Genomic DNA, 20,742 nt, shown 5'->3' with positions numbered 1-20,742 from the left:
GGTCCCGCTCCCGGTTCCCGTCCCGGGGCGTGTCGAGAGGGCCGCGTCCGCCAGAGGGCGCCGCAGCTCAGGCGCCGCCGCGGCGGGCGGGACCCAACCGGGACCCAACCGGGACCTAACCGGGACCCAACCGGGACTTAACCGGGACCCAACCGGGACCCAACCGGCACCCAACCGGGACCCAACCGGGACTTAACCAGGACTCAGGGGGACTCAAACGGGACCCAACCGGGACCCAACCGGGACTTAACCAGGACTCAGGGGGACTCAAACGGGACCCAACCGGGACCCAACCGGGACTTAACCGGGACCCAGTGGGACCCAACCGGGACCCAACCGGGACCCAACCGGGACTTAACCGGGACCCAGTGGGACCCTACCGGGACCCAACCGGGACTTAACCGGGACCCAACCGGGACCCAGCGGGACCCAACCGGGACCCAGAGGCCCCTCGCACTTCGCCGGACCCGGCGGTCGCTGCCGCGGGGGACGGGGCCTGTTCCCCCCCCTACGGAGAGTGCTCCATCGGTTCTATCGAGGGGAACGTTGAACCGGGGGGGGGGGTCCCGGGGCAGGTGCAGAGCAGAACGCGGGGGATCAGCTCAAAACGGGGCTTTCGGGGGAGGAGGGGGTGTCCTGGGCACCCAGAGCTTGCTGCCCATCCCCTGCCGCATCCCCCCTGCCGGCCCCAGGGGAGGGCGCCCCGTTGGGACCGGGGTCCTGTCCAACCCGTGCTGAGGCGCAGGACCCCTTGGGCACCGTGGAGGGTCCCCTTCCCTCTGCTCCCCTTTGCACTGACCCCCCCCGCTCGCCGCCCGGGGCAGGGCAGGGCACCGGGGGGGGGGGCCTGGCCAAGCCGTTCCTGAAACTTGGGGCCTTCTCCGGGAATCGGGGCTCTTCCGCAGGGCAGGGGCAGGGAGGGACCAGAGCGGTTGCTGCGCCCCGGCCGTGCCAGGAGCCCGTGGCACCGGGAAGCACGGGGGCACCGGCGGCACCTCGTACCCCTGGGGTGGAGCATCAGCATCCGGCTTGGCACCGGGCATCGCCAGGGGCTGCATCCCAAGGGGGATGAGGGTCTTGCTCCTGTTGTGGCACCCAGGACCGGGGGGGGGGGGCGGGGTGTGTGCACTGGGACCTGGCAGAGAGGTTACTGGGAGGTACTGGGATTTTATGGGGCCCCGGGCCCCACCTGCGTAAGCGTTTCGGGGGGGTATCACCGGTGTTTATTTGAGTGTAGGGCGAGGCAGGGGCCGGCCGGTAATGATTAACTCTGGGCTGAGCCAGGGAATGAGCCCCCCCTGCCCGGTACTGGGGACTGGGGGGCTCTGTCCCCCCTTTGCTCCCCACCATGTTCAGGGGACCGTGGCATAGCCCATGGTGTTCATGTGGGTTTAACCCCCAAACCCCCCTCCCAGGGATCCGGGGCTGCCCCTTCCCTCTGTCCCCACCCGCGGCTCGGGGATGCCGCTGCCGGTGCCCCCCGACCCCAGGACCCAGCCCCGGCGCTCAGGATGCTGCGGGAGCCCCATCGCGCCCCGTGCTCGGTGCGAAGCGGAGCGAAGGGGACCCCCCCCCCCCCCGTATCCTCAGTGGGGCCGGCGGCGGGGTGGGGCCTCCCCTCCTGCCCCAGGTGTTTCTATAAAGCTGCCGCCAGTTCCTGCTGCCGGCACCGGAGCCGACGGCGCGCACGGGAGGGCTCCGGCGGGCCCGGACCAGCCCCATGGCCAACGCCACCCTCCTGGTCCTGCTGGTGCTGGCGCTGGGCGCAGGTGAGGGGCTGCGGGCGGGGGCACCCCGAGCCCGACGGAGCGGGGCTGGGGCCATGCAGGGCTGGAGCCGAGCCCCCGGGGCTGCTTCTGAGCCGGGACCGGGCGCCCCCCCCCCCGCACCAGCGGTGTCACCGCCGCTCCCCCTGCATCGCCCCCGGGGGTCGTGTCCCCAGCAGGGCCGGGGCACCGGGGTCTGGCACCGCCGCTGGCTCCCGCCGGCCATGTCCGTGTCGGTGTCGGTGCAGCCGGGAGCAGCCGGAGCCGGCTCTGCCCGGGGCTGGAATTCAGGCGTGTCCGGGAGCACCGGGACCAGGGGCTCCCCTCTAGCGCCTGCAGTGGGGCAGGGTGGGCACCCCCAGCAAAGGGGGCTCATGCGGGGAGGCTCTGGTTGGGTCCTGAGGTCGTGGTGGCTCCCGGTGCCCAGGGAGCATCCAGCCAAGGAGCCGCGTTGGGTAAATCACTCCCAGCCACCGACTCCTGGTGTTTTCCTTTAGGTACCGGTGCCATGACCACCACCACCGAGAGCACCACAGAGACCACCACCACCGACACAACCACCACAGAGACAACCACGACCACCACGGAGATGACCACTGAGACGACCACCACCACCCCCATGACCACCACCCCGAACATCACCATCACAAGCAGCAATGGGACACAACCACCCCCTGCTACAGCCTTCCCCAGCACGAGCAACACCACAAGCTTCCAGTCCAACACCACCACTGCCAACAGCACCATGGATCCTGCCCTGGTCAGCTCTGCCACCCCCTACACCAACACCACCACAAACAGCAGCAGCTCGGTCCCCACCTTCAGCATCAACACCAGCACCGTGGGTCCCATCTCTGCCACCAACACAACCACCATCAGCACCATGGGTCCCATCTCTGCCACCAACACAACCAACAGCAGCACCACGGCTCCCACCATTGCCACCAACACAACCACCATCAGCACCACGGGTCCCATCTCTGCCACCAACACAACCAAGAGCAGCGATGCAGCTCCCACCATTGCCACCAATACAACCAACAGCAGCACCACAGCTCCCACCATTGCCACCAACACAACCAACAGCAGCACCACGGCTCCCACCATTGCCACCAACACAACCAAGAGCAGCGCTGCAGCTCCCACCCCTGGCACGGGCAGTGCCACGGTGATTCTCACCTCCAGCACCAAAAGCAGCAGCACCCGGCCCGTCCCCACGCACACAACCTCTGTCACGGCCCCTGCGGTGGCACCGGGCGGCAGCGCCGGTCCCAGCCCCAATGCAGCCACCGCGGTGCAGCTTCTGCTCAGCATCCCCCTGTCCTTCCGCATCCTCAACAGGAGCTTCAACGAGAGCCTGCGCAGCCCCGGGTCAGAGCAGTACCGGGGCCTGAGCCGCACCGTGCTGGACATGGTGAGCCCTGGAGCAAAGCCCCTGGTTCTGTGCCCTCTGCAAGTGTCCCCGGTACCCTCTTCAGCAGCACCAGTGCCGTGATGGGGAGCACCGAGGGGATGGGATGGGGTGGAGGGATGGATGGATGGAGGGGGGATGGATGGAGGGAGGGATGGATGGATGGATGGATGGATGGATGGATGGAGGAGGGATGGATGGATGGATGGAGGAGGGATGGATGGATGGATGGATGGGTGGATGGATGGATTGGTGGATGGATGGAGGAGGGATGGATGGATGGATGGATGGGTGGATGGATGGATTGGTGGATGGATGGAGGAGGGATGGGGTCTCCATCACCCTCATGCTCTGTTCCAGTTTGACCGTGTCTATGGCAGTGGGCAGAGCTACAAGGGATGCAGTGAGCTCCGTTTCAGGTGAGTGGGGCTGCACCGCGCAGAGCCCCTGGTGCTGGGCACCACCCGGGCACTAACACTTCTCCCATGGGCAGCCAAGGCTCCGTGGCCGTGCAGTCCACCCTCGTGTTTGGCCAGGACAACGCCATCATCTCCAGCACCGCTGCTGAGCAGCAGCTCAGGAACAGCCTGGACCAGAACGGCTTCATCATGGGCCTGCAGCTGGATGACATCTCGAGTGAGCAGAGCTTTGGGGTGGGGATGGGAGGGACGATGGAGCCCCATGGGGGTGCTTTGGGGGTCTCCCTGGTGGTGGGTGCAGCCTGCAGAGCCCATGCAGGTTCCCAGTGCTCTGGGAACACCAACTGGACCCAGTGGAGGAGGCCCCGTCCTGGAGGTCTCTCAGGGCTGTTGGTCCTGGCCAGCCCCATGGCTCTGCCCCAGTGCAGACACAGCTCTGCTCCTCTTTCAGGCAACACAGAGGGGATGTCCCCAGCACCGGTGCCAGGCTGGGCCATTGCTCTGCTGGTCCTGGTCTGCATCCTGCTGCTGCTGAGCATCCTCTCCTGCCTCCTGCTGGTGAGTCCCCATCCCCGTTGGGTCCCTGTCCCCATTCCGGTGCCATCACCCCCTCACCCCATCCCTGTGCCCCCAGGCCATCTGCGCCTGCCGCCGGAAGACCCGTGGGAAGCTGGACCTGTTCAGCACAAAGGATTCCTACCACCCCATGGCCGAGTACCTGCAGTACCAGAGCCACGGGCGCTACATGGCCCCCAGCAGCAAACCCAACCCCTACAGCCAGGTGAGTGCCCCGCTCCGGCGGCACCCGGCAGCTCCCATGGCCGCTGGTTAATGGCTAACGGAGCCGGCCCTGGCACCGCCGAGGTAACTTTCACGCCTGGATGGAGCAGCGGCACTGGTGCTGGCGGCCCCGGCCCCGGGGAGCTCCACAGCCCCCGTTGGCTGCTGCTGCTCTGCCCCTTCCCAAGGGCCGTGTCCCAGCCAGAGCCTCGCAGGTGCTGGTGTGAGGGCATCCTCCTGCATGGATGGGGAATGGGCTTGGCTGGGTACCAAGCACCTGTAACCAGCACCACATAGCCTGCACCCCGTATCCTGCGCCTTGCACCCTGCATCCTATATCCTGCACCCCATAGCCTGCACCCCATATCCTGTGCCTTGTACCCTGCACCCCATAACCTGCACCCCATATCCTGCGCCTTGCACCTAGCAGCAAGTAACTTGCACCCCATATCCTGCGCCTTGCACACTGCACCCCATATCCTGCACCTTGCACCCTGCACTCCATATGCTGCACCCCATATCCTGCACCCCATAACCTGTGCCTTGCACCCTGCATCCCATAACCTGCACCCCATAACCTGCACCCCATATCCTGCATCCCATAACCTACATCCCATAACCTGCACCCCATAACCTGCACCCCATCTCCTGCACCTTGCACCCAGCACCATGTATCCTGCACCCCATCTCCTGCACCAGAAGCCCTGTGAGCAGAGCTGCAGGACAGTGCCGGGAGCTGCCCGCACACACAAGCCCCAGCTCCCCTGAGCAATACGGGGTGCAGGGCCCCCCCCTGCTCTGCCCATGCACTGGTGCTGCTGCAGGAGCCGCATCCAGCCCCGTGGCCCCATCGAGCAGCTCCCCCTGAGCAAACACTAGGGGCCTGGGTAAATATTTACCCTGGCTCTGCCTGGGCTGGGCTTATCGGGCAGGAAGAGGGACACGGCCAGGGCCAGGGCACGGCTCCTGCGCCCATGGGGGTCACGGTGGGCTCAGGGTGCCCATAGGCAGCTGTGGGTGCCCACAGTGCAGGATGGGAGGGGGGGGACACGCGTTTGGGCTGACCCCGTGCTGATGGGGGGGGTCCGGCTCATTGCAGGTCGCCGGCAGCAACGGCGCGGGGACCGGCACCTTCACCTACACCAACCCTTCCGCTACCTCCGACAACCTCTGAGGGACACCGGGATGCGCAAGGAGAGGGCTCGGGAAGGGAGGGGGGGACTTGGATCCCCGTCCTGTCCCCCCCCCACGGGCAGCAGGAGCCGGGTGGTTCTGGAGCAGCCGGATTCCTGCGCATGACAGAACTGGATGGACAGGGACTGGGATCCAGGCTGGGATGGGGGGGTCCCTGCGCCCCCGGGTCCTGAACGCGCTTGGCTTTGCACCAAGGGATGTGGGGGGGTCCCGGCTCCTGCACCCCCCCCCTCCATTCCCCCTTCAATCCAATGGCTCTTTTGGGGTGTTATTTTATACAAATACATCTGTGTCTGTGGGATGCGGGCTCCAGGCTCTGCTCGGGGGGGGGTCCTGCGGGTGCTGGGACGGGGATGCCCCGCACTCCCGTCCCTGTCCCTGTCCCTGCCCCGCACGGCTGCAGGCGCTGTGCCCCCGGGTCCCTCCCGGTTTCTATCGCATGAGCAAACACGAACTGTTCGGCACAACCGGTTCCGCCGCGTCACGCAAAGGTGACGATGGGAAAGGTAACCCAGGGGCCATAAACCGTGAGCCGGGTGCGAGCGCGGCCGGGCCCGCTCCAAACCCCGCCTGGTCCAGGTCTGGGGTGCTCCAAACCCAGAGAGGGCTTTGGAGAGGAGCGGGATGGAGCAGTGGGGAGGGCGGTGGAAGGAGGACCTGGCCTGCTTGCCATGGGGCAGGGAGTGGGGCACGGACGGGGGGGGGCAGCCCCACTTTGGGGCTAGGCGCTGGGAGGGTTTTGGCAGCCACTGGAACAGCAGAACGAGGAAACAACCTTCCCCAATGTGATCCCTTGTGCAGGTGGGCACGGGGCCGGGGGGGGCCCTGCCCTGCGGAGGTGATGGCACAAGCCCCAAGGCTATAGGGGGGATGTAAGGGGGTGTCTCTGCTGCTTCTGGTTCTCCCTGTGCCGTGCTGATAACCGGAGTTGCCAACAGCAACAGCGGGGGGAAGGGGATGGATGGGGATGGGGGGGCAGCAGGGGGGGGGCACTGGGGAGCGGCACAGGAGGAGCCCCCGGGTGTGGGGATGAGGGGGGCACAAGGGCAGCACCGAGGGTGGCAGCCCCAGAGCCGCGCACCGAGGGCACGGGGCGGGTCCCGTTCCCCCGCCACCCCCCCCCCCCGAAACCGTTCCGGCCCTGGGTAGGGCGCGCAGAAATCGAAACCGGGCACAAAGCGGCGCTTGTTCACAGGGAGCCGGCCCCGACGGCGCGGCCAGCGAGGGACCGCGGCCCCTCCTGGAGCGGTGCTGCCGCAGGTACCCGGGATGTGGGGCCAGCCCCTGTTACCACCCCGAAGGATGCCCCAGTGCCGTCCCCCCCTCCCGGGCTGGACCCATGTCCCCACCCTGGGCTTGTGCAGGGAGACGGTGCTGGAGTGCCCCGATACCACGGGGATGGGCAGCAGCGGCCACGCGGCCGGGCAGGGACCGGACACGTCAGCACTGCCTGAGCCCTGCCCTGGGCAGGATTAGGCCATGCTGGCCACAGCCCCAAGGCCGGCTCAGCCCCACAGCCCTGCGGGGCGGCTCAGGAGGAGTCTGGCGTTGCAGTTTATTGTAGGAAACCATGAAAATACAGCGACTGGAACAGAACCCAAGAGAAACGACAGCAGCTCAGATGGATCCCAGTGCAGGAGCACCGGTGCAGGAGCACCAGTGCAGGAGCACCCGTGCAGCATCGCCGGTGCGGGATCACCGGTGTGGGATCCCCGTCCGGGCCGGATGCTGACCCCACTGCCATTAACAGGGGCCCAGTGTGTCCCTGCGGAGCACGTGCAGGCAGGGCCCCAAGCATGGAGCTCCTTGGGGAGCCATAGGACACACTGCAGCCCCCCAGCAGAGCAGGGGACACCCCCGGTGGCTGTGCCCAGGGCAGCCACATTGAACATGAGCCATTATAAAACAAGTCTCCACCACCTTGGTCCAACCCAGCCCCCCCATTGCCCCCCAACCCGGCTGCCTCCCCCACCCCATCGGCGCACCCCCCACCGTCACCCCACTGTCACCTGCGGTCCCCCCTCCCTGCACAGCCCCGTGTCCCGCTCACACCCCCCTCCCTGCTCCATCTCCAGGGCTCAGCCCTGCCCACAGCCTTGAGCCGAGCTGGGAACGGGGCCTGCAGAGAGGGAGAGGAGGGGATGGCAGCGCTGTCCCTGTCCCCCCTGTCCCCCAAGTCCCACTCCCGGCCTGTTCCCAGCGGCAGGGCCCCCCCCCGCGCTCTGCACCCCCAGCCCCGGCGCTCAGCGCAGCTCAGTCCAGTTTGGCGAAGCCCCCGATGGTCACTTTGCGCTCCTGTTTGTTGGCCACCAGCTCCTGGAGGTGCAGGGCCCCGCCGCCGATGAAGCAGAAGGCCGGGCAGACGGGCCCGGAGCAGTCCACGCCGCACTCCCAGAGCTCGCGGAAGGAGACGGCGTCGTAGAAGCTCACCTTGCCCTGCTCGTAGTCCAGGCAGACGCCGATGCGCGGGGGCAAGGGCACGGTGCAGCCGTTGGGGTCGCGGGAGGTGAGCGCCGCGCCGTGCGACAGCAGGATCTTGCCCATGCCGATGGTGAGGAAGGCGTAGGGAGGGGGGGCCTCCACCGTCGTGTCCTCTGCTCCGCTGTCGTGGCCGCTGTCGGGGTCGTACCTGCGGCAAGGGGACGGGTGAGGGACGATGCGGGGGCTCCCCTCAGCACCCCCATAGCCGGGAGGGCACCAGCGCTCACCTGGGGCTCACCACATCCTGCGGCACCTGGAACCACTCCTGGAGCTTGCTCTCCAGCCCCACTCCCACCTTGACCAGGTAGGAGCTGGGGTCCACGCAGCAGGCCCAGTAGCTCTTGCCCTGCGTGATGGCCACGTCGCCGATGACCAGGTCGATGGAGAGGTGGCAGCTGGTCATGAGGCGCTCGGCTGCGAAGAGCATGGGGATGCCGGGCACGCTGCGCACGGCGCGCTGGTCCTTGCTGATGGCCAGGCGGTCCCGGTTGAAGCCCCAGCGGTTGTCCAGGAAGAAGTTGAGGACTGCAGGAGGCAGGAGGAAGGGTGAGGAGGGAAGGGGGGGAACACAAAGGGGCGGCCCCGAGCCCTGGGCCCGTCTCACCTGGGGCGGGCGGCGTGTGCAGGTAGATGTCCTCGCTGTACTCCCCAAAGCCCGCCTTGTTGCAGCCCTTCACCCGCAGCACGTACACGCTGTCCGTGTCCAGGTACTCCACGAGGGCGCTGGTGCCGCGCACCTCCTCGCGCCGCTGCCACAGCTTCAGCCCCTTGGCCTTGGCGTCCGTCTTGCGGTACTCCACCGTGTAGTGCCAGGCGGGCGGCGAGTGCTGCGGCAGCCGCCAGCACAGGAAGATGTGGTCGTAGGCGTAGGTGCGCTGCGTGTCGATGACGGGGGCCTCGGGGGCTGTGGGGAAAGGCACCGGCGGGCATCAGGCAGCATCCACCCCCCCCCGGCGGGAGGGGAGGCGGCAGCCGCAGGGAAGGGGCGCTCTGGACGGACGCACGGACGCACAACCAGGAGTCTAAAGGGATCTGACTGCAGAGACCGCGTGGAGGCACCAGAGAGGAGCGAGAGTCGGGGAGACAGAGGAGCTGCTGCTGTGGGGCTGCGGGGACCAGACAGGCTGAGTGCAAGTCGGGAGGGAGGAAAGAGAGAAAGAGAAGAGAGGATGGAGGTAGCGGGAGAGGAGGAGATGAGGGTGGGGGGGTGAGGGTGCCAGCGGCACAGTGGGAGCAGAGACAGGGGAGATGAGGGGATGGCGGGGGGAAGTGGGATGAGGAAGGGGGTGGAAATGGGGTGAGAAGGGGACAGAAATGGGGTGAAGGGGGGATGGAAAGCAGGTAAAAGGTGGGACGGAAATGGGGCATGAGAGGGACAGAAATGGGGCAAGGAGTGGATGGAAATGGGGTGAGAAGGTGGTGGGAGGGCAGGAGCAGCAGCAGCAGATGGAGGAGTGGGGCAGAGCCACTGCCTACCACTACCATGGGGCAGGAAGGGGATGGGGGATGACAGAGGAGCAGGACGGGGATGGAGGATGGCAGCAGAGCAGGATGGGGATGGAGGATGGCAGCAGGGATGGGGCAGGAAGGGGATGGAGGATGGCAGAGAAGCAGGGTGGGGATGGAGGATGGCAGCAGGGATGGGGCAGGAAGGGGATGGAGGATGGCAGCGGAGCAGGACGGGGATGGAGGATGGCAGCAGGGATGGGGCAGGAAGGGGATGGAGGATGGCAGCAGAGCAGGATGGGGATGGAGGATGGCAGCAGGGATGGGGCAGGAAGGGGATGGAGGATGGCAGAGAAGCAGGGTGGGGATGGAGGATGGCAGCAGGGATGGGGCAGGAAGGGGATGGAGGATGGCAGCAGGGATGGGGCAGGACGGGGCTGGAGGATGGCAGCAGGGATGGGGCAGGAAGGGGATGGAGGATGGCAGCAGGGATGGGGCAGGAAGGGGATGGAGGATGGCAGCAGGGATGGGGCAGGAAGGGGCTGGAGGATGGCAGCAGGGATGGGGCAGGACGGGGCTGGAGGATGGCAGCAGGGATGGGGCAGGACGGGGATGGAGGATGGCAGCAGGGATGGGGCAGGAAGGGGATGGAGGTGGGCAGTGGGGCTGGAGGATGGCAGCGGAGCAGGACGGGGATGGAGGATGGCAGCAGGGATGGGGCAGGATGAGGCTGGAGGATGGCAGCAGAGCAGGACGGGGCTGGAGGATGGCAGCAGGGATGGGGCAGGATGAGGCTGGAGGATGGCAGCGGAGCAGGACGGGGCTGGAGGATGGCAGCAGGGATGGGGCAGGATGAGGCTGGAGGATGGCAGCGGAGCAGGACGGGGATGGAGGATGGCAGCAGGGATGGGGCAGGATGAGGCTGGAGGATGGCAGCAGGGATGGGGCAGGACGGGGCTGGAGGATGGCAGCGGAGCAGGACGGGGCTGGAGGATGGCAGCAGGGATGGGGCAGAGTGGGGATGGAAGATGACAGAGGAGAGAGGATGGGGCTGGAGGGATGGGACAGAGAGAGCGGGCGGGCTCTGGGGCAGGGATGTGACTTGCCTCAGTTACTTCAGTGTCGAGCCGGCAGCGGGCGCAGCCTATAAACAAAGAGAGGTAGAAGCAGGTCTGAAAAGTGCCGCCGAGGTGCGGCAGGGCCCCGCGGCTCCTGCCCGGGGGGGAAGCGCTGCCCTGGCCGCGGTGCAGCCGCCGTCCGTACTCACCCTCCGGCGCCGCTGCTGCCCTTAGGTGGCACCAGAGCCCTGCCTGTGCACGGGGCGGAGGGGGGGGGTCTGGGGGCTGGAGGGGCTGTCCCTGACGGGGAGGGGGGAGCAGCAGACCCGCGAGCGGCCGTGGCCGAGGGGCTGCACCTCCGCATGGGCACAGCCGGTGCCCGGCGCTGCTGCCGTTACCTCGGATGAAGGCCAGGTCCGAGAGCAGCTTCAGCTCCCTGCTGACGTCCAGCTGGAAGTGGCTGAAGGAGGCGGTGGCCGCAGGACGGAAGCTCTGCAGCGAGTCGGTGGCCCTGAGGATCCTGCAGCACCGGAGAGCCGGCTCTCAGTCAGCAAGCAGCTGAGCATGAGCGTGCCAGAGCCCAGAGCCCCCCCATGTGCTGGGATCCTGACCCCCCGCAGCACTGGGTGCAGCCCTGCAGCCTGGGATCACAGTATCCCAGTATGTTAGAGATTGGGAGGGACCCCATAAGCTCATCCAGTCCAATCCCCCTGCAGAGCAGGAACACCCAGATAAGGTTACACAAGGATGCATCCAGGCGGGTTTTGAATGCCTCCAGAGAAGGAGACTCCACAGCCTCCCTGGGCAGCCTGGGCCAGTGTTCTGTCACCTCACTGAGAAGGAGTTTAAGTGGAACCTCTTGTGTTCCAGTTTGTACCCATTGCCCCTTGTCCTATCATTGTTTGCCACTGAGAAGAGCCTGGCTCCATCCTCGGGACACTCCCCCTTTATATATTTATATACACTAATAAGGTCACCCCTCAGTCTCCTCTCTCCAAACTATAGAGACCCAGCTCCCTCAGTCTCTCCTCATAAGGGAGATGCTCCACTCCCTTCATCATCTCAGTTGCCCTGCGCTGGACTCTCTCCAGCAGGTCCCTGTCCTTCTGGAACTGAGGGGCCCAGAACTGGACCCAATATTCCAGATGGGGTCTCACCAGGGCAGAGTAGAGGGGAAAGGGGACCTCTCTGGACCTACTGACCACCCCCCTTCTAATGCACCCCAGGATGCCATTGGCCTTCTTGGCCACAAGGACACAGTGTCGGCTCATGGTCACCCTGTTGTTCACTAGGACCCCAGGTCCCTCTCCCCTACACTGCTCTCTAACAGGTCGCTCCCCAACCTATACTGGATGCTCACCCTGCCTTGGGCACGGCGGTGCCCTGCGTGCCTGCAGCCCCGTACCTGTTGTGCAGCTGCTTGGCAGCCTGGACGAAGCAGGGCTGGTCGGTCTCCTTGAGCACCTCCTGGGCATAGCCCACCATGCCCGAGTTCTCCAGCATGGCCTGGTGCTCCTGGATCTGGCCGTGCAGGCTGGCCAGCCGCTCCTGCTGGCACTCCTCGATGGCCTGCAGCAGGGTGGCCCGCTTCTCCTCCAGCAGGGAGCACAGCCCCTGGATCAGCTGCGACACCTCCTCCTTGGCCTGCGAGCCATTCACCTGCCCACAACAGGGGGGGAGCTCGCTGCATGCCCCAGGGCTGAGCCCAGGGAGAGCCTGGGCACCGCAGCACCCTCCACCCTCACCTCTGTGTGCTTCACCGTCTCCTCCAGCTCGGCAATCTGGGTCTGCACCGTGTCCTGGCTGCTCAGGATGTAGGCGAGGCTCTTTGTCAGCTTCTCCTGCAGGCAGGGAGGGAGGGGATGGGAGGCGCTGGCAGCTCCCATCCCCCCCATGGGGTGACCCCAATTCCCCCCCATCCCTGCCCCGGCAGCTCTTACCCTGAGGGCCTGGTAGGCGCTGAGCACGGGGGTGATCTTGTGGCTGGTGTGAGTGCGCCGCACGCGGCAGAGCTGGCACACCAGGCGCTGGCACGTCTTGCAGTAGTGAGTCACCTCCTCCTTGTGCTCCGGGCACATCAGCCCCTGTGTGTGGCCATAGGGGAGCCCAGTGGGGCGCTGAACCCCCCCCCCCCCCAAACCCTCAGCACCCCAAAGGAGCAGGGAAGGAGCCGGTACCTTGGGGCGGAAGGTGAGGGTGGGCGGCGTGGGCTCGTGCTGGGCTTTCTGCGTGCCCCAGGGGTGGTAGAGCTTGAAGCACTCGTTGCAGAAGCTGGACTTGCACTCGGTGCAGCCCTTGGTGGCCTCCAGCTGCGGGGGCTTGCAGAACTGGCACATGATGGCAGCGCTGATGTTGATGGTCTGCCGGTAGCGCTCCACCACCCGCTCCAGCGTCAGGTTGCGGAAGAGGCTGCCCAGGCCCCGCTCGCCCAGGTCCACGTCCCGCCGGCACGCGGGGCATGGGAAGCTCACGCTCTGTGGGTGCACCGGGCCCCGCTTGCGCCCGGGGTAGGTGCCGAAGCCTGCGGGGGTGATGTGGGGAGGGGCATCAGGCTGGGGGGTGGGGGGGCAGCACCCCCGGTGCCATCCCCGTGCCCTCTGGTCCCTCACCTGACTTGAGGAGGCGGTCGAGGCGGTCGGGCTTGGGCACAGCGCGGCGGCCCAGGCGGGGGCTGCGGGTGGCCGGGGTGGCGGCGGGCGAGGAGGGCTCGGAGGTGGGGTCGCAGCAGAGGTACCCGTGCTGCAGCAGCACCTCGCTGGCGCACACGTGGCAGACGTTGTGCATGCAGGGCAGCGCCAGAGGCTGCTTGTACATCTCCTTGCACACCGGGCACACCAGCTCCCGCTCCATGTTCTTCATGCTGGTCTGCGGAGAGAGCGGGCAGCGTCACTGGCTGGGGCTGGGAGCAGCAGCAGGGACAGGGTAAGGAGCAGCACTGGGAGCAGCAGCAGGATGGGGACCAGGGTTATGGCTGGGATGGGGGCTGGCATCAGGGCCACAGTCAGGACCAGCAGTGGGACCAGAGGCAGGACCAACCCCAAGTGTGTGAGCAGGGCTGGGAGCAGCACCGGGGCCTGGAGAAGGGCTGGGGCCAGCACCAGGGGCAGGACTGGGACTGGGATGGGGGATGGGACCAGCACCAGGATCAGGCCCAGCACCAGGGCCAGGATCAGGCCTGGACCAGCACCAGGATGGGCCCCAGGGCTGGGATGGGGATGGGGCTGGGGCTGGGGCCGGCCACGATGGGCACCGGCAGCGCGCCCAGAGCCAGGCCCGCGATGGGGAGGGGGGGTCCGGATGCTTGGGGTCGCGGTTCCAGACCCCCCCAGGGCAGCGCCGCCGCCCCGCTCGGCCCCCATCGCGCCCCGCCGCGTTGCCATGGCGACGCCAGGCCCGGGGGAGCGCGGCCAGGCCCGGCCGCCCCGCGGTGCCCCCCTCCCGCCGCCGCCGCCGCCGCCGCTCACGCTGATGCGGACGAGCGCGTCCATGATGGAGGTGAAGGTCTGCAGGTCCTCGCCCTCGGCCATGGCTCCGCGCCCGCTCCCGGCGCCGGTCCCCGCGGCGGCAGCAGCGGACACCGCGCTCTGTTGCAGGGAGCGGCGGAGCCGAAGGGGAGGGCGGGGGGCGGTGGCGCGCATGCTCAGCAGGACCGGGAGCTGAGGCGGTGGAGGGGGGGGGCGGCTGCACCGGGAGGCTCCCGCAGCGGCCCCGGGCACCCCGGGGCGGGTTCGGTGCTCGGAGCCTGTGCAACCGGTACCGGGGCTGGCAGCGGGGAACGCGGGGGGAAACGGCGGCGCCTCTCCCCGCCGCCAGGGGGCGCCGCCACCCCGCGCCCGGACGCCAGGGGGCAGCAGCGGGGCGGGGCCTCCCGGCACAGGCGCAGTGCGCGGAGCGGCGACACCGGCACGGCACCGGGGGGACGCCGCGGGGCACTATGGGTAACGGCGGCGAACGGGACGTGGGGAGGGCACCGGTAGTGATGGGGGGATGCTGCGGGAAGGGGGGGGCTCGGTCCCGGTGTCCCCGCTGAGGCGCTTTCCCCCCCTCCGGTCGCAGCCGTCGGCACGGGCACGTCGCTGGCGCTGTCGTCGCTGCTGTCGCTGCTGCTGTTCGCCGGGATGCAGATGTACAGCCGGCAGCTCGCCTCCACCGAGTGGCTGACGATCCAGGGCGGGCTGCTGGGCTCCGCGCTCTTCGTCTGCTCCCTCACCGTATCCTTTGCACCGGGTGGGCTGGGGGGAGGCTGCGGCGCCTCCTCGGTACGGCCCCGGTACGGTCCTTAACCCCCAGCCAGGCCTTCAATAACCTCGAGAACCTCGTCTTCGGCAAGGGCTTCCAGGCCAAGATATTCCCGGAGAGTGAGTGCAAAGGGACCGGGGTCAGCGGGGGCCGTGGGGAGGGGTTTGGGGGGGTCCCTGCTCTGCCCTTGGGGCCGGAGGGCGCTGCTGCAGCCCGGGCCCCCTGCGCTGGGGCTGCATCGCTCCCTCCTGCTCTTCCCGCAGTCCTCACCTGCCTCTTGCTGGCTCTCTTCGCCTCCGGCCTCATTCACCGCGTCTGTGTGACCACTTGGTAAGTGCGGACCCGGCTCGGGAGGGTGAGGAGGAGGGACAGGGACCCGCAGTGGGATGGAGGGGGAAGGTTGCTTCATCCCCACGTGTTACTGCCTGAGCACTCTTATCTCTTCTTCCCCCACAGCCTCATCTTCTCCATGGTCGGCCTCTACTACATCAACAAGATCTCCTCCACTCTCTACCAGTCTGCAGCGCCCATCGCCGCCCCCGCCAAGGCCGTTGGCAAAGGCAGGAAGAGGAATTGATGTCCTGCAGCCCGCTCCTGCCAGGCCCAATAAAGCCATTTCTTTGTAGCTCCGTGTCTGCGGCGGTGGCTTCGGTTCCTCTGCCCGGGGCCGGAGACGGGTCCCACTCAGGCTGCGGCCGGTTCCTTGCTCACCGGTGGGGGGGGCACGCTCCATCCGCTGGCACGGCCATTGGGAACAAAGGGGCCGTGGGAAGGCTGTGGGCGCTGGGAGGACCGGCAGGCCCCGCTCCCACGCCAGCCCCGCGACCGGACGCGGCGGAAGCCAGGTGCTTCCTGCGGCACCGGGGGGGGGAACGGGAGAGGGAACGGAGGGGGGGGTGTGGAGGTCACCCGCCCCGCCGCCAGGGGGCGCTGCACGGGCCTGACGCTCTGCAGGCGTTAAGCGACGTGGCGCTGCTCTGAACTACAACTCCCAGCGGCCCCCGCGCGGCGGCGCAGCTGTGACGTCACCTTGGAGACGGAAAGAGCGCGGGCCCCGGGACTGACGGAGCCGGTACCGGAGGCGGGGAGGGCCCGGGGCGGCGGGGCCGGGGCTCGGGGCGGGCTCTCACGGGCGCTCTCCCCGCAGGCCGCCATGACCAAGCTGGGGCAGTGGCTGTGCGGACTCGTGCTGCTGGGTTCCGCCTGGGCCGCGCTGGCGCTGGCGCCGCCGGGGCTGCGGTTACCGGAGCCGTTCCGCCAGGCCCTGTTGCCGCTGCCGGTCTACCTGCTGGTGGCCTTCGGCTGCTACTCGCTGGCCACCGTGGGCTTCCGCCTCGCCACCTTCAACGACTGCGAAGAGGCGGCGGCCGAGCTGCGGGAGCACATCCGTGCGGCGCGGGCGGACCTGGCCCGGCGCGGCCTGCGCTTCTAAGCTCAATAAACGGCGCGGACCGGGGGCTCCCGGGAGGCTTCGGGGCCCGGCTCCGCGGCCGGGAACGGCCCCAGCCTCTGCAGCGCGGAGCGGCCGGGGCCGTGCCCGCAGCACCCGGGGGGGCTCAGCCCCGCTCGGAGGCCGCTGCGCGGTGCCTCATGCCGGGAGCGGCCTCCCCACCCCTCGCGTTCCAGCCTTAGGCCTCTCTCTTGTGCTTAATGAGCGGTGCTGGCACGGGGCGGCAGCGCGGGGGGTAATTAACAGGAGGAGTTAATGAGCTCCTTCCGGCGCGGAGCGGGGGGGGGGCAGGGACCACAGGGCAGGAGCTGCGGCTGCTGGGGGCTGCTCACGGCGCCCTATGAGCTACTCGTGGCCCTCCATGGACTGCTTATGGCCCGTCATGGCCCTCCATGGGCTGCTCACAGTCCCCTATGGGCTACTCACAGCCCCCCATGGGCTGCTCATGGCCCCCATGGGCTACTCAGGCTCCTCCATGAGGTGCTTACAGCCCCCTGTGGGCTACTCAGGGTCCTCCATGAGGTGCTTACAGCCCCCTGTGGGCTACTCAGGGTCCTCCATGAGCTATTCACAGCCCCCTATGGGCTACTCAGGGTCTTCCATGGGCTACTCACAGCCCCCTATGAGCTACTCAGGGTCTTCCGTGCGCTCGTCACCCCGCACACGGGGGGTGGCAAACTCTCCCTGTTGGCTACGGCTCCATCCTCGCCATGGGGCCACGTCCCGGTGCTCCCAACCCACGCAGCCTGGAGCCACCCGGAGCCCAGCCTCTGCTCCCGCTCCTCCCAGTCCTGCTCCCAGTCCCGCTCCTGTCCTGCTCCGTCCGTGTTGACTTTTCCCAGGCCACGCACAAGGTGTGAACCAGCGCTCGCTCCTCACCGTCACCGCTTCCTTGATCCGCCTGCGTCACCTCCCTTAATCCTGCCCCGGGGGGGGGTCTCCTGCCCCATAGGGGTCTCTCCTGCCCCATGGGGGGTGTTTGCTGTCCCCTTTCCCAAGGCTGCCGTGGCTCTTGTGTAATTGGCACCCAAGCACGCTCCTGGCCCCTTGCTCCTGCATTTCCCTGGTGGCTTCATTCCAGGTCATTGTTCAGCGACTTTGGGTCCACGCCAACGTGTTCAAGCCCCAGAGGCCTTTTCCGTCCCCATTGTGACCAATGGCCCCAGGCTGCTGCTCCGGGAGGGGGAGGGGGTCAGTGCCACTATCCCCTGGGTCCCATCCATCGCTGATGGGGTCGGTGGGAAGATCCCCCCAGCCCCCCACCAAGGCAAGGACCAAACCCGGCACCGGGAAGTCTCTGATTTATTCAAGGCACTTGAATGGGTACAAAATGGGGCTTCCCGGCAGCCCCAGACAGCTCCGGGCATGGAAGACTGTCCCATGGGATAGGTGGGAGCCTGGGGGATGCTCCTGGCACCCCAAAGGCATCGCTGAGCTGGGGGGACGCTGGTGAGGAAGAACCTCAGGGGCAGGAGGTGGCTCCGGGTGCTCAGCACTGGAACTGGGCCCTGCTGGAGCAGGATGGGACGGGGGGGGGGTCCTTCATGGTCCGGTGCCCTCAGGCAGGGAGGGCTCTGTGGGGCTTGTCCCGATACCGCCAGAAGAGCCAGAACCTCAGGACGCTGGTGATGATCCCCGGCACGTTGGGGACCTGCGGGATGGGGGGAGCGGGTCCGGATCCACCCGCGGGATGGGGGGAGCGGGTCCGGATCCACCCGCGGGATGGGGGGGAGCGGGTCCGGATCCACGCAGCTCCTGGTGCTGCCGGGGGGGATTTATTGGCCTTATAGCACTTAATTAATGGGAATTGATCCTTGTGTCCCTGAGCCAGGCACGGGCTCTGCCATGTGACAGAGCGGGGTCAGCCCAGTGCCACCGCTGGGCTGAGCACCATGGGATGGAATGGGAAAGGATGGGATGAGACATGAGATAGGTTGGGATGGGATGGAATGAGATGGGGCAAAATGGGCCAGGATGGGATGAGATGAGGCACAAGATAGGATGGGATAGGGTAGGATGGGATGGGATGAGAGTGGATGGGATGGGATGAGAGGGGACAAAATGGGATGGGACAGGATGGAATGGGATTGGATGGGATGGGATAAGAGGGGAAAGGATGGAATGGGCTGATGGGATGGAATGAGATTGGGCAAAATGGGATGAGATGAGGCACAAGACAGAATGGGATAGTGGGATAGGATAGGATGGGATGAGAGGGGACAAGATGGGATGGGACAGGATGGAATGGTATTGGGTGGGATGGGAAAGGATGGAATGGGATAATGGGATGGGATGGAATGAGATGGGGCAAAATGGGACAGGATGGGATGAGATGAGAGGGGACAAGATGGGATGGGATTGGATGGGATGGGATGAGAGGGGAAAGGATGGAATAGGATAATGGGATGGAATGAGATGGGGCAAAATGGGACAGAATGGGATGAGAGGAGACACAAGACAGAATGGGATAGGATGGGATGGGATGAGAGGGGACAAGATGGGATTGGATGGGATGGGATGGAACGAGATGGAAAGGGAAGGGAGCACCCTCATCCCCCAACGCACCGTGATATAGGGGTCTCGGAGCTGGAGGCCATAGAGGGTCCAGCTGGAGGAGGCCAGGCAGGTGGTGACGGCGAGGGGGAAGGACAGGCAGCGCGTGGACCTGCTCCGCACCACCCTGGCCTGCAGCAGGACCAGGCTGGGACCGGGCAGCACCGGTGCCACCGCGGCTGCCCGCCCCTCCCCAAAGCACCCCCCCGGCCCCACGCACCAGGTCTGCCAGCGGTGACAGGTACATGCTGATGGTGAAGGCGCTGCAGAAGAGCCCCAAGCGCGCCAGGCGCGTCCGTGCATCCCCCACCACCAGCGTGAAGTAACCGTAGCCCGTGGCCAGCAGCGCCAGCAGCGCCAGGCTCTGCAGCAGCACCGTGCGCTGCGGGGGGGCACCATCAGGGGGACCGTCCCCTCTATGTTCCCCCCCTCCATCAACCCAGGCTGCCCCCCCCCACCTTGGCGGGGCTGTAGTAGAGGTACACCAGGATGTAGAGGGTCTGCAGCGCGGCGCCGATGGCGTTGACGGCGATCAGGGTCCAGTCCTGCTTCAGGCACCCGTAGCCCAACCAGCTGAGGTTGCTGCGGGGCAAAGAGGTGCTTGGCAATGGGGTGCTGCCCCCCCCCCCCGGCATCACTGCGTGCCCCCAGCGCCCCTGGACCCCTCTGTACTTGACATCGGTGGTGAGGAAGGGCAGGAACTGGATGTTCTCCACGCTCCTGGTTGCCAACATCTGCCGCAGGTCGGACCTATGGAGAGCGGAGCGGGGCCGGCTCCTGGGTGCCAGAGCCACGGTCCCTGCAGGCAGCGCGCACCCCAAAACCTGCGCTCCCAACCCTTGCGAACCCCAAACCCCACCAGTGCCGGCTGCACCCCGAACCCCCCTGCACCAGCACCCGATGGAACCCATTACACCCCAACCCTCCCACGGGCGCCCCCCACTGCACCTCTCCCCATAGGCCCCCCAAAGTGGCCCCACTGCCCTCCCCATAGCCCCCCCGCACCCCCAAACTGGCCCCATGGCGCCCCGCTCACAGCCCGGTCCCGAACATGGCCACGGTGCAGCCGATGCAGGCAGCCGCGAGCAGCGGCACCGGGGCCATGCTGGGCCGCGGCACCGGGCACCGGCGGGGGCGGCGCTGCCCGCGCGGGGCGGAGCGGAGCGGGGCGGAGCGGGACGCACTACCGGGGCGGGGCCGAGCACCGGGCGGGGCCCCCCCGCATCGCCCCATGGCGCAGAGGGGCCGCCGGGGAGGGGGGATGAGAACGGACCCCCGGACCCGCCAGCCAAGGACCCCGCATCTCCTCGGGCCGGGAGCCTCCATCAGTGCGGCCCCGCACCCGTCCGGAGCCCATTTGCCAGCACGGGTCCTGCATCCCTGCGCTCCCACCTCCCCAGGAGCCCCCATCCCCGCACCCCTATGGTCACACATCCCTGTGACCCCCATCCCCTCAGCCCTGCACTCCCAGGACCCCCATCCCCAGGGTCACACATCCCTGTGAGCCCCATCCACTCAGCCCTGCACTCCCAGGACCCCCAATCCCCACATCCCTGGGGCCGCACCTCCCCACGACCCCATCAAATCCCTGTAACCCCCAATCCCCACATCCCCGGGGTCACACATCCCTGTGACCCCCATCCCTGCACTCCCACCTCCCCAGGATCCTCAGTCTCCGCATCCCTCGGGTCACACATCCCTGTGACCCCCACTCCCTCCAACCCCACCTCCCCAGCCCCAAGGCCTCACCCTCCCCCCATCCCCATTCCCCTCCTCCCCCCATGGGGCCCTGGCTGCCCTCGGCCCCCTCCGCACCGCCCCAGGCCTGGAAGCTCATCCCAATGCACGGGGAAGGAGGAGAAGCCCCCACCCCCAAGCCCCGGGAGGCTCCGTGTCCGCAGATGCAGCCCAGCGATGGCACCAGCACCGCGGCCCTTTTCCACTT

General features: G+C 67.4%; 5 protein-coding genes across 9 annotated transcripts in view; 3 read left to right on the top strand and 2 right to left on the bottom strand.

The window, feature by feature from the left end:
• Window positions 1-1,636: 1,636 nt before the first annotated feature.
• Window positions 1,637-5,589, top strand: MUC1 (mucin 1, cell surface associated). 2 transcript variants are annotated; one of them, XM_061375198.1, is made up of 8 exons: window positions 1,637-1,769; window positions 2,264-2,611; window positions 2,822-3,180; window positions 3,538-3,596; window positions 3,671-3,813; window positions 4,048-4,154; window positions 4,231-4,377; window positions 5,476-5,589. In XM_061375198.1, the coding sequence occupies exons 1-8, from the start codon at window positions 1,721-1,723 to the stop codon at window positions 5,548-5,550; spliced, it is 1,287 nt and encodes a 428-aa protein (XP_061231182.1). In that variant the 5' UTR covers window positions 1,637-1,720; the 3' UTR covers window positions 5,551-5,589. The 2 variants fall into 2 exon arrangements, with proteins under 2 accessions (XP_061231182.1, XP_061231183.1); XM_061375199.1 differs by having other exon boundaries at window positions 2,264-2,737.
• A 2,170-nt stretch (window positions 5,590-7,759) lies between these two features.
• Window positions 7,760-14,193, bottom strand: TRIM46 (tripartite motif containing 46). 2 transcript variants are annotated; one of them, XM_061375182.1, is made up of 10 exons: window positions 13,969-14,193; window positions 13,165-13,420; window positions 12,733-13,076; window positions 12,496-12,639; window positions 12,301-12,396; window positions 11,961-12,214; window positions 10,954-11,075; window positions 8,656-8,955; window positions 8,279-8,576; window positions 7,760-8,199 (listed from the first exon to the last, which is right to left on the bottom strand). In XM_061375182.1, exons 1-10 carry the CDS (start codon window positions 14,191-14,193, stop codon window positions 7,824-7,826), a joined length of 2,415 nt encoding a protein of 804 aa, XP_061231166.1. In that variant the 3' UTR covers window positions 7,760-7,823. The 2 variants fall into 2 exon arrangements, with proteins under 2 accessions (XP_061231166.1, XP_061231165.1); XM_061375181.1 differs by having other exon boundaries at window positions 14,020-14,190.
• Window positions 14,194-14,415: 222 nt separating this feature from the next.
• The window catches only part of KRTCAP2 (keratinocyte associated protein 2), a 78,090-nt gene continuing 71,763 nt past the window's right edge, over window positions 14,416-20,742 (top strand). Inside the window, exons 1-5 of the mRNA XM_061375221.1 lie at window positions 14,416-14,493; window positions 14,612-14,766; window positions 14,850-14,913; window positions 15,058-15,124; window positions 15,251-15,388. Coding sequence (XP_061231205.1) covers window positions 14,490-14,493; window positions 14,612-14,766; window positions 14,850-14,913; window positions 15,058-15,124; window positions 15,251-15,371 — 411 coding nt within the window. The 5' untranslated portion in view covers window positions 14,416-14,489 and the 3' untranslated portion in view covers window positions 15,372-15,388. The remainder of the gene's footprint in view (window positions 14,494-14,611; window positions 14,767-14,849; window positions 14,914-15,057; window positions 15,125-15,250; window positions 15,389-20,742) is intronic.
• DPM3 (dolichyl-phosphate mannosyltransferase subunit 3, regulatory) lies at window positions 15,863-16,250 on the top strand. Its single transcript, XM_061375223.1, has 2 exons — window positions 15,863-15,866; window positions 15,942-16,250. The coding sequence occupies exon 2, from the start codon at window positions 15,948-15,950 to the stop codon at window positions 16,224-16,226; it is 279 nt and encodes a 92-aa protein (XP_061231207.1). The 5' UTR covers window positions 15,863-15,866; window positions 15,942-15,947; the 3' UTR covers window positions 16,227-16,250.
• Window positions 17,682-19,953, bottom strand: SLC50A1 (solute carrier family 50 member 1). Of its 3 annotated transcripts, none has more exons than XM_061375214.1 (6): window positions 19,834-19,953; window positions 19,470-19,547; window positions 19,256-19,379; window positions 19,018-19,179; window positions 18,810-18,929; window positions 17,682-17,895 (listed from the first exon to the last, which is right to left on the bottom strand). In XM_061375214.1, the coding sequence occupies exons 1-6, from the start codon at window positions 19,899-19,901 to the stop codon at window positions 17,803-17,805; spliced, it is 645 nt and encodes a 214-aa protein (XP_061231198.1). In that variant the 5' UTR covers window positions 19,902-19,953; the 3' UTR covers window positions 17,682-17,802. The 3 variants fall into 3 exon arrangements, with proteins under 3 accessions (XP_061231198.1, XP_061231199.1, XP_061231200.1); XM_061375215.1 differs by having other exon boundaries at window positions 19,849-19,945; XM_061375216.1 differs by lacking the exon at window positions 18,810-18,929 and having other exon boundaries at window positions 19,834-19,926.

The sequence above is a fragment of the Neopsephotus bourkii genome, unplaced genomic scaffold (genome assembly GCF_033783945.1).
Source record: "Neopsephotus bourkii isolate Nb327-2 ecotype Australia unplaced genomic scaffold, CSIRO-AGI_Nbou_v1 NB_1660, whole genome shotgun sequence".
NCBI classification, from domain to species: domain Eukaryota; kingdom Metazoa; phylum Chordata; class Aves; order Psittaciformes; family Psittacidae; genus Neopsephotus; species Neopsephotus bourkii.
Note: the sequence above shows the minus strand (reverse complement) of the source record. Positions and strands in the feature narration are given on the sequence as shown.

What these genes read in the sequence shown, in the direction of transcription:
- MUC1 (XM_061375199.1), top strand. Translation starts at nt 1,721, where the DNA reads ATGGCCAACGCCACCCTCCTGGTCCTGCTGGTGCTGGCGCTGGGCGCA. An exon ending in GCCGCACCGTGCTGGACATG is followed by an intron (nt 3,181 to 3,537) that starts GTGAGCCCTGGA and finishes GCTCTGTTCCAG; the next exon opens with TTTGACCGTGTCTATGGCAG. An exon ending in AACCCAACCCCTACAGCCAG is followed by an intron (nt 4,378 to 5,475) that starts GTGAGTGCCCCG and finishes GGCTCATTGCAG; the next exon opens with GTCGCCGGCAGCAACGGCGC.
- TRIM46 (XM_061375182.1), bottom strand. Translation starts at nt 14,193, where the DNA reads ATGCGCGCCACCGCCCCCCGCCCTCCCCTTCGGCTCCGCCGCTCCCTG. An exon ending in AGACGGTGAAGCACACAGAG is followed by an intron (nt 12,215 to 12,300) that starts GTGAGGGTGGAG and finishes TGTTGTGGGCAG; the next exon opens with GTGAATGGCTCGCAGGCCAA. An exon ending in GGACCTGGCCTTCATCCGAG is followed by an intron (nt 8,956 to 10,953) that starts GTAACGGCAGCA and finishes CTTTCCCCACAG; the next exon opens with CCCCCGAGGCCCCCGTCATC.
- DPM3 (XM_061375223.1), top strand. Translation starts at nt 15,948, where the DNA reads ATGACCAAGCTGGGGCAGTGGCTGTGCGGACTCGTGCTGCTGGGTTCC.
- SLC50A1 (XM_061375214.1), bottom strand. Translation starts at nt 19,901, where the DNA reads ATGGCCCCGGTGCCGCTGCTCGCGGCTGCCTGCATCGGCTGCACCGTG. An exon ending in TTCCTCACCACCGATGTCAA is followed by an intron (nt 19,380 to 19,469) that starts GTACAGAGGGGT and finishes TTTGCCCCGCAG; the next exon opens with CAACCTCAGCTGGTTGGGCT. An exon ending in TCTACTACAGCCCCGCCAAG is followed by an intron (nt 19,180 to 19,255) that starts GTGGGGGGGGGC and finishes GCCCCCCCGCAG; the next exon opens with CGCACGGTGCTGCTGCAGAG.